Below are 16,682 nucleotides of genomic sequence, written 5' to 3'. Positions count from 1 at the left end.
TGGTGGGGAAGAGAGAGAAATCTTCAATAAATAAATAAATAAATTTTAAAAAAAGTAAAAAAAAGAATATCTGTAAACTACAATATTTCCTACATGACAAGTTTTTGTAATCCTGACAATCTTCAAATGGTGCAAAAAGATAAACCAGTTGATAGTTCATAGAGTTGACATACAATTTTCACTAGAGATAAGTTCTTTGTGTTTTTTTGTCTGCTATTTTTTTGTTGTTGTTCTTTTTTTCTTTTATTATTATTATTAAAAATTTCTACCTCCTCCCATTCTTCCCTCCCCCCTCTCCTTCCCTCTCCAATCCAAAGAGCAGTCAGGGTTCCCTGCCTTGTGGGAAGTCCAAGGTCCTCCCTCCTCCATCCAGATCTAGGAAGGTGAACAACCAAACTGGCTAGGCTCCCATAAAGCCAGTATTCGCAGTAGAATCAAAGCCCAGTGCCATTGTCCTTGGCTTCTCAGTCAGCCCTCACTGTCAGCTACATTCAGAGAGTCTGGTTTGATCACATGCTCCATCAGTCCCAGTTCAGCTGGCTTTGGTTGTTCTTTTAAAAAATGCCTGGCTCCATTTCTTTAAGTTATGTTCTATAAGTCTGAGAATTTGGCTTTCTGGTACTTTTTGTGTAATTCATTTGAGTCTGGATCAATTAATTAATACTTACCTCTTCCATCTAGAAATGCTTGCATAAATGTTTCTATAGAATCTGAGGCTTCATATAGAATGACCGAATTTGAAAAATAAAAGAAGGAGGTCAAAACATCTTTAGGATTTCTGTAGATATAAAGAATCTGTAGACAAAATTATAAAATTATTTCTTTAAGCTAATCTTGGTTATGCTTATAAGTTTTTAAATAAAATTTTATAATATTTAATTATGACAATAAGCATAATTATTTCTTCTAATCTCTGAACTGTTCAAAGTAAAATGGTTATTATTTATATTTTGGTGATGTGGGAGTGATTTCTTACTAATAAAGAAACTGCCTAGGCCCATTTGATAGGCCAACCCTTAGGTAGGTGGAGAAAACAGAACAGGATGCTGGGAGAAAGAAGCTGAGTCAGGGAGTCTCCATGATTCTCCCACTCCAGACAGACTCAGGTTAAGATCTTCTCTGGTAAGCCATCTCGTGGGTTACACAGATTATTAGAAATGGGTTAGATTAATATGTAAGAGCTAGCCAATAAGAGGCTACAGATAATGAGCCAGGCAGTGTTTAAAAGAATACAGTTTCCGTGTAATTATTTCGGGGCATAAGCTAGCTGTGTGGGCGGCCGGGTGCAGGGGATGCAGCCCTGCCGCTCCTTCAACATTTTGGTGTTACAGAGAGTAATGTAATAAACAACCTTTCTCTATGGTATTTCATGTTTTAGAATGTCACTCAAAAAGAGGTCAAGATCATGATGGGTGCACCCACTGAAACAATCTACCTGAACTAATGGGAACTTACCAACTTTAGCTGGACATGGAAGGATCAAGCATAGGTCCAAACTAGTCCCTCTTAATGAGGTTGACAGTTGTATGGCTGGGGCAGTCTGAGGGGCCAGTGGCAGTGGCATCAGGATTTTTCCATACTGCTTGTACTAGCTTTTTGGGAAACTATTCACTTTGGATGGATACCTTGCTCAACCTAGATATAGTAGGGAGGGCCTTTGAACTTCTCCAAAGCATTGTGCCTTGTCCTTTCTGAGGAGTGGATGGAGAGTGGGAAGTTGGTAAGTGGAGTGAATGAGAGGAAGGGAGGGAATGGGAACTTGTATTTGTATGTATAATGATAAAAAATAAATATTATGTTAAATTAAAAAGAATGTAGCTCAAATCTTAAAAAGCAGTATTATTTGTAATGTTCATAAATACTGAACATTGATTTGCCTCATATGATAAAAATATATTGTATAATATTTTAAATATAAATTAATTACCCATGAGTGTCAATAGATGGGCATTATGTGATATTGGAAAACTATGGTAGCAGAGGAAATAAATCTGAAAACAAAATCTAATAATCATATTGATATACCTAGTAATCTACTATAATCTTCAAAGAACAATGAGTTTTTCCTTCATATCTTTCAGAAAAATAAGGTAAACACGAGCTATGTGCATAAGTAGTATGAAAACTCACATAGAAATCATAATTTGTGGGCATCTGTCTACAACATTAACACCTGGGTGTCTATGGCAGGAGGAGGAGCTTTAGTTACACAAAGTACTCTTTTAAGAAAAAAAATGGATGGGGCTGCAGAGATAGCTCAGAGTTATAATATTTAAAAAGATAATTTCTTTCAAATACTTAATCTGACTGATATTCCTAACATTTTGCAAACATGGCCCAGAAATATCACAATAACACATTACTACTATGATATTCGTCAAAGAGCAAAAGTGGCTGCTACTGTTCCCAAGTGAAGCCTGAAGTGTCTTAGTAAGCATACCAAATACGATCTAAATCAGGCAAAAACATTTTGAGGCTCATGAATCATTTTTCTACTTTGCCCTGACCCCAAATGTCAACCCTTTATGACTATTTCCTTCTTCCTGCGGTGGGACAATAATTTACACCCTGTCAATTGTATTTTAATAAAACACTGATTGGCCAGTAGCCAGGCAAGAAGTATAGGCAGAACAACCAGGCAGCAAGTAGAGATAGGGCAACAAGAACAGAGAATTCTGGGAAGAGAAAAGCTGGGTCCACAGTTGTGACCCAGCCACAGAAGAAGTAAAGTGTGATTACCTTGCTGAGTAAGGTACCGAGTTTTATTTATGTGGCTAGCATAGATAAAAATAGTGGGTAATATAAGTTATAAGAGTTAAAAAGAAGTATGAGCTAATGGGCCAATCAATTTATAACTAAAAAAAAAAGGAATTAAAGTAAGGGAGGAAGGAAAAGAATAAGAAAGAAAAACCAAAATCCAAAGAACGTAACTCTAGGCTGAAAGCAAGGAAAATTTTCAAAAATGTGAATTTATTTAAAAGAAAAATAGGGTAGGCTCCACCGACCCCACGTGCATCAGTAGGAACAGGTATCTTATATCTTGCCTGGAAAGCACTGTTCTCTAGGCCCTAAACCCAGCACCCCCCCAGAACCCCCAGCAGTCAGGCAGAAGCTCTCTCTCCCATCAACCATTTCCTGCCCCAGGACCCACTGGCCCCATCTACACATGAAGGGACAGCAACTCCTGGAGCCACAGGCTCAAACTGCACCCAGAGGAAGAAGCCCTAACTGCACCTCGATGAAGAGCAACCATGGGAGCTACAGAACCCACTTGTACCAATTAGAGGATAAGATGGGTAGATAGTAGTACATACAACAATGTAAAGAGCAACATGACATCACCAGAAATGAGTGGTTCTACAGCAACAAAATCTGAATATTCCAACACAGATTAAGGAGAAGAAAATGACCTTAAAGATAACTTTATGAAAATAAAGGAACCCTTAAAGAGGAACTTCAAAGTTCCCTTAAAAAATGGAGGAAAAAGCAAACAAAAAACTGGAAGAAATCAATAAATCCTTTAAAGAAAATCAAGAATACCATGAAAAAGCAATCAAACAAGGGAAGGAAATAGTTCATGACTTGAAAATTCAAAAAAAAAGGCAATAAACAAAATACAAACTGAGGGAATTCTGGATGTGGAAAATTGGGGTTAAATGAGCAGGAACTACAGATGCAAAAATAACCAACAGAATGAAAGAGATGGAAGAGAGAATCACAGGGTTGAAGATACAATAGATGAAATTGCTTCATTACTCAAAAAAGGGTAAATCCAACAAATTCTTAACAGAAAACATCCATGAAATCTAGGACACTGTGAAATGACCAAACCTAAAAATAATAGGGATAGAAGAAGAAGAATACCAGCACAAAGCATAGAAAGTATTCAACAAAATCATAGAAAACTTTCCCACCCCAAAGAAGGAAATGCCTATGAAGGTACGAGAAGCATACAGAACATCATTTACATTAGACCCCTCAAAAAGTCCCCTTGTCATAATTTAATCAAAAAATTAAATATACAGAATAAAGAAAGAATACTAAGAGCTGCAAAGAAAAAAGGCCAAGTAACATAAAGCAGCAAACCTATCAGAATTACACCAGACTTCTGTCTTTTTCTTTTTTAAATATTTTTATTCAAAAATTTACACTTCCTCCCCTCCTCCAATTCCCCTCCCCTCCACCACTCTTTCTCTTCCTTCCCCCTCCCTCCTTAAGAGAGAGCAGGGTACCCTGCACTGTGGGAAGTCCAAGGCCCTCCCCCACTCCATCCAGGCCTAGGAAGGTGTGCATCCAAATAGATCAGGGTCCCAAAAAGCTAGTGCATGCAGTAGAAACAGGTCCTAGTGCCATTATTGATGGCTTCTCAGTTTGCCCCCATTGGCAGCCACAATCAGAGAGTCCAAACAAGATCACTGGGCAAAAGTTACACCAGACTTTTCAATGGAAATTTTGAAAGCAAGGAGGTCCTAGGCAGATGTTCTCAAGACACTAAGAGACCACAGATGCGAGCCCAACTACTATACCCAACAAAGTTCTCAATTACAACAGACAGAGAAAATAAGATATTCCACAACAAAACCAGAGTTAAACAATACCTATCCACAAATCCAGCCCTACAGAAAGTACTAGAAGAAGAACTCCACCCAAAGTACTAGAAGAAAAACTCCACAAAAAACACAGGTAACAGGTAACCTTACACCAGCAAACCCCAAAGGGAAACACACAAACACTACCACCACCACCGAAACTAAATATAACAACAATTAGAAATCACTAGTCATTAATATCTCTTAATATCAGTGGTCTCAATTCACTTATGAAAAGATGCAGGCTACCAAAATGGATACAAAAACAGGACCCATCCATCTGCTGCATACAAGAAACACATCTCAACCTTGAATACACATATTACTTCAGAGTAAATGTTGGGAAAGGATTTTCCAAGCACATGGACTGAAGAAACATGCAGGTATAACTATGCTAATATCTAACAAATAAATTTCAAAATAAAATTAATCAAAAGAGATGGAGAAGGACATTTCATATTTGTCACAGGGAAAATCCATCAAGTTTAAGTCTCAATTATGAACATCTTTGCCCCAATACAAGGACACCCTCATTTGTAAAGAAAACATTACTTCAGCTTAAATCACACATCAAACAACACACAATAATAGTGGGAAACTTCAACACTCCAGTTTCACCACTGCACAGGCCTACCAGACAGACACTTAACAGAGAAATAAGGGAACTAACAGATGTCATGACTCAACTGGACTTAACTGACAGCTATAGAACATTCCACCCAAACATAAAAGAATATATCTTCTTTTCAGCACCTCGTGGAGCCTTCTCTAAAATTCACCACATACTCTGTTACATAGCAAACTCAGCAGATACAAAAAAAAAAAATGGAATAACCCCCTGTACTTTATCAGCTCACCATGACTTACGGTTAGAATTCAACCAAAATGGTAATTGTAGAAAGTCTACAATTACATGGAAATTGAACAGTCCTCAAATGAACCATCAAAGGGTCCAGGAAGAAATAATGTAGGAAATTAAAGACTTCCCTGAATTCAACAAAAATGAAAGCACAACATACCCAAATTTATGTGACAATATGACAACAGTACTAAGAGAAAAGTTTGTCTATTTTTGGAAATCAGCATGGTAGTTTCTCAAAAAGTTTGGAATCAATCTACCTCAACACCTGGTAATACTACTCTTGGCCATATATCCAAAGGATGGACAATCATACCACAAGGACATTTGCTCAACTATGTTCATAGAAGCATTATTCATAAGAGCTGGAACCTGGAAACAACTTAGATGCCCATCAATTGAAGAATGGCTGAAGAAAATGTGGTACATTCTCACAATGGAATATTACTCAGTGTTAAAAAAAATAATGACATCCTGAAATTTGCAGGCAAATGGATGGAACTAGATAAAAATCATCCTTAGTGAGGTGTCCCAGGTCCAGAAACACAGATATGGTATGTAGTCACTCTTAAGTGGATATTAGATGTGATCAAAGGATAACCAAGCTACAATCCACAATTCCAGAGAAACTAGGTAAAAGGGGGAACCCTAAGAAAGACATACATGGAGGGATCCAGGAAGGAAAATATTAAGATCTCTTGGGTAAACTTGTAGGAGGGTAGAAGGGAGGAGTTGATGTATAGGAACATGAGGGATCAACAAGAGTGAGTTAGTAGAGAACAATGAGGAAGATACCTTGGCAGAGGACGTTTTGGAGAAACCTGGTACTAGGGAAATTGTCAGGAATCCAAGAGGATGACCCCAGCTAAGACTCCTAGTAATAGTGGAGAGGGTGTCTGAAAGGGCCTTCCCCTTTATTCAGATTAATTACTACCCTAATTGTCATCATAGACCCTATATCCAGTAACTGATGGAAGCAGATGCAGTGACCCACAGTCAAGCACTCAGATGAGCTTCTGGAGTTCATTTGAAGAGAGGGAGGATGGATCAAAATAACAAGGGGAGTAAAAAGAATGATTTGGAAGCCCAGAGAGACAGCTGGCCTGAGCCAGTGGGCGCTCAGAGACTATGGACTGAGAGGTGAGGAACCTACATGGGACTGAACTAGACCCTCTAAATGTGGGTGACAATTATGTGGTTTGATATGAGGTAGGGGACCCTGGCATTCACACTAGGACCCATCCGAGGTGCATAAATCTGCTTTTTGGAGTCCATTCTCTATAGTGGGATATTTTACTCAGGCTTGATATTAGGGGTAGGAGCTTGCTCCTGCCTCAAGTTAATATTCCAGACTTTGTTGATTTCTGAAAAAAGGCCTTACTCCCTCTGAGGAATGGATGGAAAATGGAAAGGGGGGCTGTAGGAGACAGGGAAAGAGAAGAGGGGGAACTGGTGATGGTATAATAAGATGAAAAGTAATTTTTAATAAAAATATGAAAATAACAACAAAAAGAAAAATCAGTTTTATAAAACTAAAATTAAGAATGTTGCTGATGAAAACACACATGAGAAAACAATGAGGATGAGCTAAAATAGATTCATATCTAGAGGTGACAGAAAACAAACCAACAAGAATGTAATAATATATTAGACTAATGATAGAACCTTTTCACATAATCAAAAATAATGATGGCCAATAAACATCAAACATGGTTACTTCCATTATAAGGGTGAAGATGCAAATTAACATACATTTGAGACCCTTTTTCTAGCTGCCATGTTGAGAAACATCTAAAAGTCTGATATGTCATGTTACTGAAGAAACACTAAGAATTCATCTATTGAGCATTTCTGCAAGAAATGACAAATACACTTTTTTCAGAATTACTGCATCACCTCCAAATGTGGAAAACTCTGGTCACTGTGGCTCTGCAGCACTATTCATGGGTGCGGGTTCTAGGAAAGCTGCTGGGAGAGTACCAGTAGACACACTCAAGAACGTTCATAGCAGCTGCATCACAGTGGCAAAACATTGGAATAGCCTAATTATTCAGTACTTAGAGAAGGCATTTCATGGGTACAGTAAGTCACTAAGCTCTATGACATACTTTGACTATTTTGTTCTTGAAAACTTTTGGCACTAAATAATATGGGAGGTGGGTACAAAAGACACGAGGTGATGGCATTTTGGCATAGTCCACACTAGGATGTTTGTACTCAAAGAAGGGTGCTCTTTCTGCTGTTAGGATGTTTTCAGTGTTGTTCCGGTGGCCCTCAAAATAAATCAAGCTGAGGATCTGCTGTGTCCAGACAGTACCTGTAAGAACAAATAACAATCCTGTTTTCAATCTTGAAGAAGGTTTTAATAATGAACACCAACAGTAATGTCATCCATTTTACAAATAATTTGGAGCTCTCTTTCCCTTTAGCAACCTAGGCATGCTTGGATGTGCTCCTTTTTCATTCCCCTTTGTCTGTGTTGAACACTCAAGTCAGTATGGCTGAATTCCACAACTCTGTTCCTTTCTCACTCATAAATATGTGCTGATTGGTAGTGATAATCCAAATGATTCTCATAGTGTCTGTGTGTTCTATGCTTCATGTCAAGTCCTTTCGTTAATATTTAACTGCTATTGATATATAGCATTCGCAGACATTAACTTGTAAAGGGCAGTATTACTAATGTGGATACATGCAGTGTGGTCAGATCACACCAGGGGTAGCAGCACTTCTGTCTTGCTGACAGTTTGTTTCCTGTTTGGAACCTTCTACTTTATTTCTTAATTTTCATATGATATATAGCAGGATACTGAATGCTACTTTACTGCTGTTTATGGGCAATTCTGACTCATTTCTGAATCTACTTTATTATTTACTTATCTTTTAGAATGGTGAGAAAACTAATAGAATTAAATATTTCCAGTTTCAATTTCTTATCTTGCTTTGTACCTCAAATACTGCCATATTCCCAGTGACTGATCATAATACACATAGAAAGAGGAAACCAAAGACTTCAGTGTTATTGATATTTGGTCTCTGGACTATTAGATCAAGTCATACAGTGGAAGTATTTTGGAAATACATGCAAAATTCCAATTCTATTCCCTTTAAGAATGGACTCCATGTGATCAAATACCGTCATGCTAAGATTTAGCTTTAATTATTAATGGCTACTCCAGATAATTTATTAGTGGCAGTGTAGATTTGATTAACTCTTAATTATTAATGACTATTTCAGATAATTCATTGGTGACAGTGTAGATTAGATTAACTCTTAATTATTAATGGCTATTCCAGATAATTCGCTGGTAGTTTTATATATTGGATCAACCAGTCACTATTTCCAGTGAGGAGTGATGGTGCACCATATGAAGCAGAACCTGAAATTTTGAAAGAGCTAATCATGCCAAGACATCCCCAACTCCAGGGCTTCTGACAGTGAATATGTCAGTATCCTGTGTGGCACAATATCAACACTTATAGCCCATTACATTCTTTCTGAGGACCTCCAGAAGCACCCAACATCTCTTCAGCAGCTGAGTTGTTTAGTTATTATCTACAGTGAACCAGTGACTGACTCACAGTCTCCTTCAAGTTCTGTACCACATTAAACATCACAAAGACAGAAAGCAAAGTACAATTTAATGTGAACAAAAATATTTTTGCAAAGCATCTTTATTTACTGAAATGGTCAAATACAAACATATAATCTTGGTGTTATTGTACAAGGACAATTGGGGTGGGGATGTGAATCTTAACACCTATAGCTTTACTATGTAGTCTGTGTTAACCACTGCAAAAACTTACACCAAGACTTGTAAGTTTCACCTTCTGCTGAGGTAGAAGTACCTTTACAAAAGGAACTTCAGTTCATCTTCATGTACAACAGAAAATAGGAGTCAAACGGAAGTGCTTGTGCTTTCTTGTCCTGATTAGCTTCACAAACCTCAAGGCTTCCAGGAAGTCTCACTGTTTTATCATTTTTTTTTGAAAATTTTAAGTACATTATAGCTGTCAACAAAATTGCATGTGTTGGAAATTTAATCATTGTCTGAGATTAAAGTCTCTATATAATAAAGCATGTATCTTTTAGAGAAAAGATTTTTGATTATCTCAGACTTGTTCAATAGGGTAAGGAATGTTGCCATCCTTTACCAATAGGCTTTTGTTGGCTCCATATTTGATTCCTACCCTCCAGCATTTGTCCACAATAAATTACAATTTATGTATGGCAGGTGTTCTTAACCTTAGACACTTGAGTTTTATTTGTGTTTTGATTATACGTTGTTCTAAATTGTAGGTTGTTGTGATTACAGATACTGTTGTCTGATGGGATTTAGGATACTGATGGAGACAAATCATTCTACATGTATGAGGGGTTATCTATATTAGGTTCATCAAGTTGGACTGCAGATGTAAGTTGACAAGGTAGCTTCAGCTGCCATTGTGGCTTCTCCAACATGACGATGTATTCTGTTGCAACAGTGAGAAAAGTCACTGATATTGTTGAAATGACAGTGTGTGGAAAGGAGATTATTTATGCACTTATTATCAAACCAAAATACTGAGTGTTGGTGACGCACATTTTTAATTCAGGTAATTGGGAGGCAGAAGCAGATGGATCTCTATAAGTTCGAGGCTAGCCTGGTCTACAATCACTAGTTTCAGGAAAGGCTCCAAAGAGACAGAGAAACCCTATCTCAAATAAACTAAGCAAAATAAAGAAACAAACAAGAAACAAAACAAAAACGAATGCCATTCGGCCTATTTGTGCCACTCACCAGATTTTGGATATGTGACTATGAAGACATCATCATCTCTAATTTCCTGATTGTCCATGTTTTCCACTATGTTCATGCTAACTATAGATCTTTGAAAGTTATAGCCTCTGAAGTTAAATAAATATTGATTTTGATTGTCCATAGTGATTTACCTAGAAGAAAAATTATAACGTTTTCTTCACTATCATAGTATTTTCCAATAGTGAGCAATGCTTCTTGAGTGCTCTACATGTACCAAGCACCACTGAAATGTCCCTCACATATTAATATTTACTACAATAATCAATTACATATGCTAGATTACTAAAATTTCAAAAAATCTTATGTAGCTACATTTTATTATCTCTCTATAAAATATGAAGAAACAAACATAGTAGCAAGTTAGAAAGAGTTTTCTGTAATTCCAGATGAGAAAGGTGATCTTAATTCTAAACATTCAGATGAGGAAATTAGGGTACAGAGAATACAACCAAGTTATTCAAGGTTGTCCATCAGGTCAAATTAAAAAGAAGAAAACAAACAATTGAGTCAGAACATGTTTGTAACTGAAAAGTTTCTTTGTATAATATGTTTTTATTCCTTATAGAGAGGCCATATTATAAAGGCCCGTATTTCTACATTGTATGGCAGCCATAATTCTGAGCGATCTTCAGGGTACAATTTGTACCTGGTCACCTAGCCTTTTGAGACAACTTGATGCCATCCTAAACAAAGAGTTAGGATATGCTAATGTTTATGTGCTCCTTCTATTCTAATTAGGTGGTTGCCCACGGAAGTAGTGTTAATTCAGTCTAATTGAGAGAGCAGCCATAATTCCATATGTGAGCTAACTCATTCTCTCCTTCTACCCAGGAAACAGAATGCTAATGAACTTCTCCCTCACTTTATCTTTTGATATGAAAACAGTTTTGATAATAAAAGTGGGTGATCTTAGGATTTAAATAAACCCTAAGACTCCCTCCTAATATTGTCCTGTAAACTGTGCCTCAATTATTCCCATGCCTCAACTCTGGTTCAAGAAATAATATATGTTGTGGCTGAACCATGAAATAGGGGCTTTCTATGTGGAGCTGATCAGTTAACCCTAATAAACACTGAAGAAATGGCCAGATATACAAAGGAGAATGTGAGGAATCCATGAGAAAATGGTACCACAGTTAGATACCTGAGTAATGAGTGATCAGAAATAAAGAATAGAATTTGAAGAAGCATAGAATAAAGCAGAACACTAAAATTGGGAGTAAAAAAATTTGTAAATATATTGAACTAAGGGGGAAGGAAGAAGCAATCAAATAGCTATACAGTTGATTGGAAATATCCAGATTAACATTCCAAATTGGCTTCTTCAAGAGGCAGATGTTCAATTACGAGGAATTGGAATCATATCTCAAATTAATCAAGAGATGGATTGATTGTATTGGGCCAGAAGGTCAAAGTGGGAAGCCACATGTTACTAATATTGCAATAAGTTTATGGGTAATGACCTGCTGCAGTAATGGAATACCCAGAATAACATCCCTGCAGCTCCAGGAACTCATGCTTCTGTGAAGGATATTATAAGGTGCTATACACAAAGGTCACCAGCCATTCAGGCTATACAAGAACATAGCAACTAGCAAACCTTTATAGGTACCAGCAGCCATACCTTTAAAATGGTGAACTGAGATACCAATATGGGTTAAGCAGTGGCCTCTAGCTGAAGATAATTTGCAGGCTTTGAAACAGCTGGTACAAGAGCAAGTGGATGTTCACCATATTGAAGAATCCACCAGCCCTTGGAATTCTCCTGTGTTTGTTGTAAAAAAGAAATCTGGTAAATGGAGAATGGTGACAGATCTAAGAGCTGTCAATAAGATAATTCAACCTATGGGCCCTTTACAATCTGTTATTCCTCTGTCTTCCCTATTATCAAAATGATGGCCTCTAGGTTATAAAAGAGGTTTGCAGAAAATTAGGGCACAAAAGGCATAAATTTGGAGAGACTGGTTGCTGACTCTTAATGACCTCCAAAGATTGTTAGGAGACATTTCCAGCATACAGCTGGCTGTTGGGACAAAACTTGATCTAATAATTCATTTAAAGAAAACTTTAGATGGTGATAAAGACTTGAATAGTCACAGAGAATTCACAGCTGAAGCAGAAAATGAATTGAAAATTGTTGAAGAGAAATTACAGGAGGCACATGTCAATATGGTGAATCCAAATCTTAATTGTATACTAGTCATATTGCCTTCCATAATTTCCCCTACAGGAAATTTAATGCAGAGGGATGATATTATCATAGAATGGATCTTTTTACCACAAACATCCAGTAAAAAATTAAAATATATGTGGAAAAAGTCTCTGAATTAACAATAAAAGGTAAATTGAGACTTTGTCAATTTGAAAGTAAGACCCAGCAGAGATTATAGTGCCTTTCATTACTGATGAAATAAAAAAGTATGGGAAGGCAATGAACCATGGGAAAGAGCTTGTGCTATTTTTTTGAGAGAAATTAATAGCAATTATCCCCAAAGTGATAGACTTAAACTTATAAAGAGAATTTCTTGGATCCTTCCCCGAATTGTACATGATGCTCCAATAACTGGAGCCTGTACATTTTATACTGATGTAAACAAATCAGGAAAGGCAGGATACAAATTAGAAGAATTAAATAAGGTATAATAAAGCCCTTAAAATTCTGTCCAGGAGGCAGAATTATATGGTATTCTCATGGTGCTAAGAAATTTTAAAGAACCTCTTAATATAGTTACTGATTCACAATGTGCATAAAGAATTATCTTGCATACTGAACCTGCTGAATTTTCACAAGGCGATTGCATAATTGACTTCATTATTTATTGAGGTGTAAGTCATGATCAGGAATAGGCTTTGTCCTACATACATATCACACATCTGATCCCATATGGGTCTGCCAGATTCTCTTGCACAAGGTAATGCAGTAATTGATCAATTATTGAATGGAAGCATTTGTAGGCCTCAGAATATCATAAAATTTATCATGTCAATAGCAAAGGTTTAAAGAAAAAGTTCTTTATTAAATGGGAACAAGCTAAGGAGATTATAAAGAGATGCCCTACTTTCTCTTTCTATAACCAAACAATGCTACCTGCAGGGACTAACCCAGAGGGTACTCAAAGGAATGAATTCTGGCAAATGGATGTGATCCACTTTGCAGAATTTGGAAAATTAAAGTATATACAACACATCATTGGCACTTATTCAGGTTTTCAGTGGGCAATGGCTTTAAGCTCAGAAATGACTGATTCAGTAATCACACATTTATTAGAGTTATGGCCATCATGGATATACCTGCTTATATAAAGACAGATAATTGTCCAGAATATGTCTTTAGGAAAATGGAACAGTCTTTTTTCTTATTATAATATATTAAGCATATTACAGGTATACCACACAATCCTACAGGCCAGACAGTTATAGAAAGATCAAATTGAACTATAAAGGATATGTTAAACAAACAGAAAGGGGAGGATAATGCCCCCAGAAATAGATCGTATAATGCTGTATTAACCTTGAATTTTCTTAATGCTAATGAGAAAGGGACAACAGCAGCAGAGATAAATTGGATAATAGAAAAGTCTTCTAAATTAAATCAGCCAGTTTATTTAAAGGATGTGCTGACCTCACAATGGAAGCCAGGATATGTGCTGCATTGGAGAAAGGGTTTTGCTCTTGTTTCCACAGGAGAAGAAAACTATGGATACCATCAAATTTAATAAAGATTCAGTTTGAAAAGGAGAAACTCTTGAAAAAGAGAAATGACAGCTTGTCCATAACAATGACAACCATACAGGTGGTAAGGAAATCATATAAGGTTGGGACAGGGTTCTTTTCTTGTCTTTGCAGGAAAATACTCATCTTCAAAAATTCAAGAGACCCTGGATGTTTGGATTCTTACAGAAGGAAAAATAACTATCCAATAAGGGTCATCAAGAAAAATAAATATGACTCATAAGTAGAGGTGGTAAAACATATACATATATGTATATGTATATATATTTATGAAACACAGAGATGGATTTGGAGTTGTACACTGGCTCTGTCCTTCTCTAAATCCAAGAATGTTGTTAAAATAAAACTTCAGAATTTCTGTCTCATGTCAGGAGCCATGATATGGGACAGAAAGTAAAGAGAATTTAGAAAAAATTAGTTTTCTTCATATCTATTTTTTCTATTGTACCTTTCATTGAATATAAATGACTATATATGTCTATATAAATGTTTAAGTTTTCCACAATGAACAATGAATATTCATGCAGCAATATTTGAAGTTTCCAGGAAAAAGAAGGGGCCCCACAATAACAACTACACCTGGTTGATATGAAGTCATGATGCTAATAGTGCTATTACAAGATCTATTTTGGGTACCATTTGCTCAATATGATGGTTCCTATTGGTTAGTGGAAATGGTGCACTTTTTAAATAATGTTCTTGCCAGACCTCCAAATAGGAAGATAAGAAAAACCCTACCAAATACTCAGAGACTATTTGCAATTATACCAGACAGTGATCTTGGAACTTAACCATCATTTTACTTTCAGAGGATCCCATAGAAAGAACATTGCCTCCATGATAGCTGGAAGTAATTCTAGAAGATAACATTCCCTCTTCCAACAAAGTTTGTCCTCAGGGTCAGGAACATCATTTAGGGGTTGATTATAATTGGTATGGGGTTGGGGGTTGTAGGCTCAGGGATATCTTTGTAAAAAGGGAAAATTGGATGGGATAATAGATTAGTATATGCCTAATCACACTAATAATAATAGTGAGTAATAGAGTGAATACTTATGAGTTATTATTTGTAGGCAATTACATTGGTATAGATTCTAATGTATTGATGCAAAGTTAAATTATATTGAATATTGTATGCACACATGTTCTACCTCTGTTTAGAACTTTTTTATATTGATATATATTTATCATATTGCAATGTAAAGTTCTACCTCTGATCAAGATACTTATACATTGTTTACATTTGGAAGTCATTTTCCTCATTTGTTGCACATTTGCTTATTATATAATATTCAATTATGAAGTCTTAGTCTTTAAGTTATATAGGAATCACGAATTACAGATCAATAGTCATACAGATTTGTCTTACTTATAGTTAGAATAGTCAGGTTCTTTAGATTCATAGAGATTATACTCTGCATAGATAGGTATTCTTCAACCACTTCAAAGAGTTGTAGAGTATGGAATTTATATAACTTAGGGTTGTTATTTTAGTGAGACACGATTGCTCCTGGCATCTCCAATTTGTTCCTAAGAGAATGTTGAGCACTGAAGTCACTCCATTTGGAGCTTGTTTTCTTCTTGGCAAAACTGGCTTTTGGGCAGAGAAATGCCCATGCCTCAACCACTGAGAAGATACATAGTATCTGGAAATGGATAAGCAGGACTGTCAAATCATGCCAAGACAGAGTAAGATGGTTTGGGAAAGTTTTCTGCCTCTGAAAATGGTCTGTCAGTTATTCTAGGCTTTAGCTAAAGTTGGTTGCTTCAATGTTGCAAATGAGACTTTGGTTATTGCCCAGGTAGCCAGTTGTCTCTGTCATTTATTGTACAAATTGGAAGTTGCTTGATTGTATTTCCTGCTTACTCAAGTAATATTATTTCTCTTCTCAGATCTTATATGGGGTTGAAGACTATATAGTCGTTAATTTTGCTTTCATGACGTGTCCAAGTTATTTATTTATACAAGACTTAAACTAGTTAAGATAGGATAATTATTGAATATATTTGTTCTTATTGTATATAATTTTGTATTAGGCTTAGAACTCTCTTATTTAAACAAAAGTGGGAGGTGCTTTAGGAAGTCTTACTGCCAGTGATTACCTGCCCACTGGGGCGTGGCCTCATACTATATAAGCTGACGTAGAACATGCACCCACTCTCTTTCTGGTTGCTGGATTTGTCTAATGTTCTCCATTCAAGCAGAGGAGGCTGATTTGTGAGTTTACCCCTAAATAAATATCAATTTCTCAATTCTGAGCTAGTGTGTTATTTCTTTTTTTTTAGTTTTTTTTTTATTGAACAAAGGAAAAGAAAAAAAAAGTTTCTGCCTCCTCCCAGCCTCCCATGATGTGGGAGTGTCATATATCAATCTGTTGATTTCATTGGTTAAGCAATAAAGAAACTCGTTGGCCCTGATAGGTTAAAACATAGACTAGGATGCTGGGAAGAAGAGGAAGTGAGCTCAGACTCTGCTCTGCTCCCGGAAGAGCCGACAGTTCTGCTCTCGGGAGCAGAGACGCCATGCTCAGCTCTCCCGGGTAGACTCGACAGCCATGCTCCGCTCTCCCAGGCAGCTCCGACCCAGGATGGACGTAGGCTAGAATCTTCCCGGTAAGCGCACCTTGGGGTGCTTACACACATTATTAGAAATGGGCTAGTCCAGGTGCGAGAATTAGCCTAGAAGAGGCTAGATAGAAA

The 16,682-nt window shown here is 36.7% G+C and overlaps 1 protein-coding gene, 1 long non-coding RNA gene and 1 pseudogene across 5 annotated transcripts in view; 1 reads left to right on the top strand and 2 right to left on the bottom strand.

The window, feature by feature from the left end:
• Positions 1-16,682, bottom strand: part of LOC126499024 (amine sulfotransferase-like) — a 279,216-nt pseudogene that overhangs the window by 7,827 nt on the left and 254,707 nt on the right.
• Positions 1-16,682, top strand: part of LOC126499026 (uncharacterized) — a 135,103-nt gene that overhangs the window by 4,091 nt on the left and 114,330 nt on the right. The window lies entirely within an intron of this gene.
• The window catches only part of LOC126499025 (amine sulfotransferase-like), a 25,776-nt gene continuing 9,100 nt past the window's right edge, over positions 7-16,682 (bottom strand). The window contains exons 2-4 of one of the 3 annotated variants that reach the window (XM_050138009.1): positions 10,230-10,381; positions 7,557-7,765; positions 7-795 (exon numbers count right to left, since the gene is read on the bottom strand). In XM_050138009.1, coding sequence (XP_049993966.1) covers positions 658-795; positions 7,557-7,765; positions 10,230-10,371 — 489 coding nt within the window. In that variant the 5' untranslated portion in view covers positions 10,372-10,381 and the 3' untranslated portion in view covers positions 7-657. Of the gene's footprint in view, positions 796-7,556; positions 7,766-10,229; positions 16,677-16,682 lie in introns of those variants that run through there. The other 2 variants (XM_050138010.1, XM_050138011.1) reach the window with 2 other exon arrangements.

Source organism: Alexandromys fortis, unplaced genomic scaffold (assembly GCF_014885135.2).
Source record: "Alexandromys fortis isolate MF-2015 unplaced genomic scaffold, M_Fortis_MF-2015_v1.1 scaffold_14, whole genome shotgun sequence".
NCBI lineage: Eukaryota > Metazoa > Chordata > Mammalia > Rodentia > Cricetidae > Alexandromys > Alexandromys fortis.
Note: the sequence above shows the minus strand (reverse complement) of the source record. Positions and strands in the feature narration are given on the sequence as shown.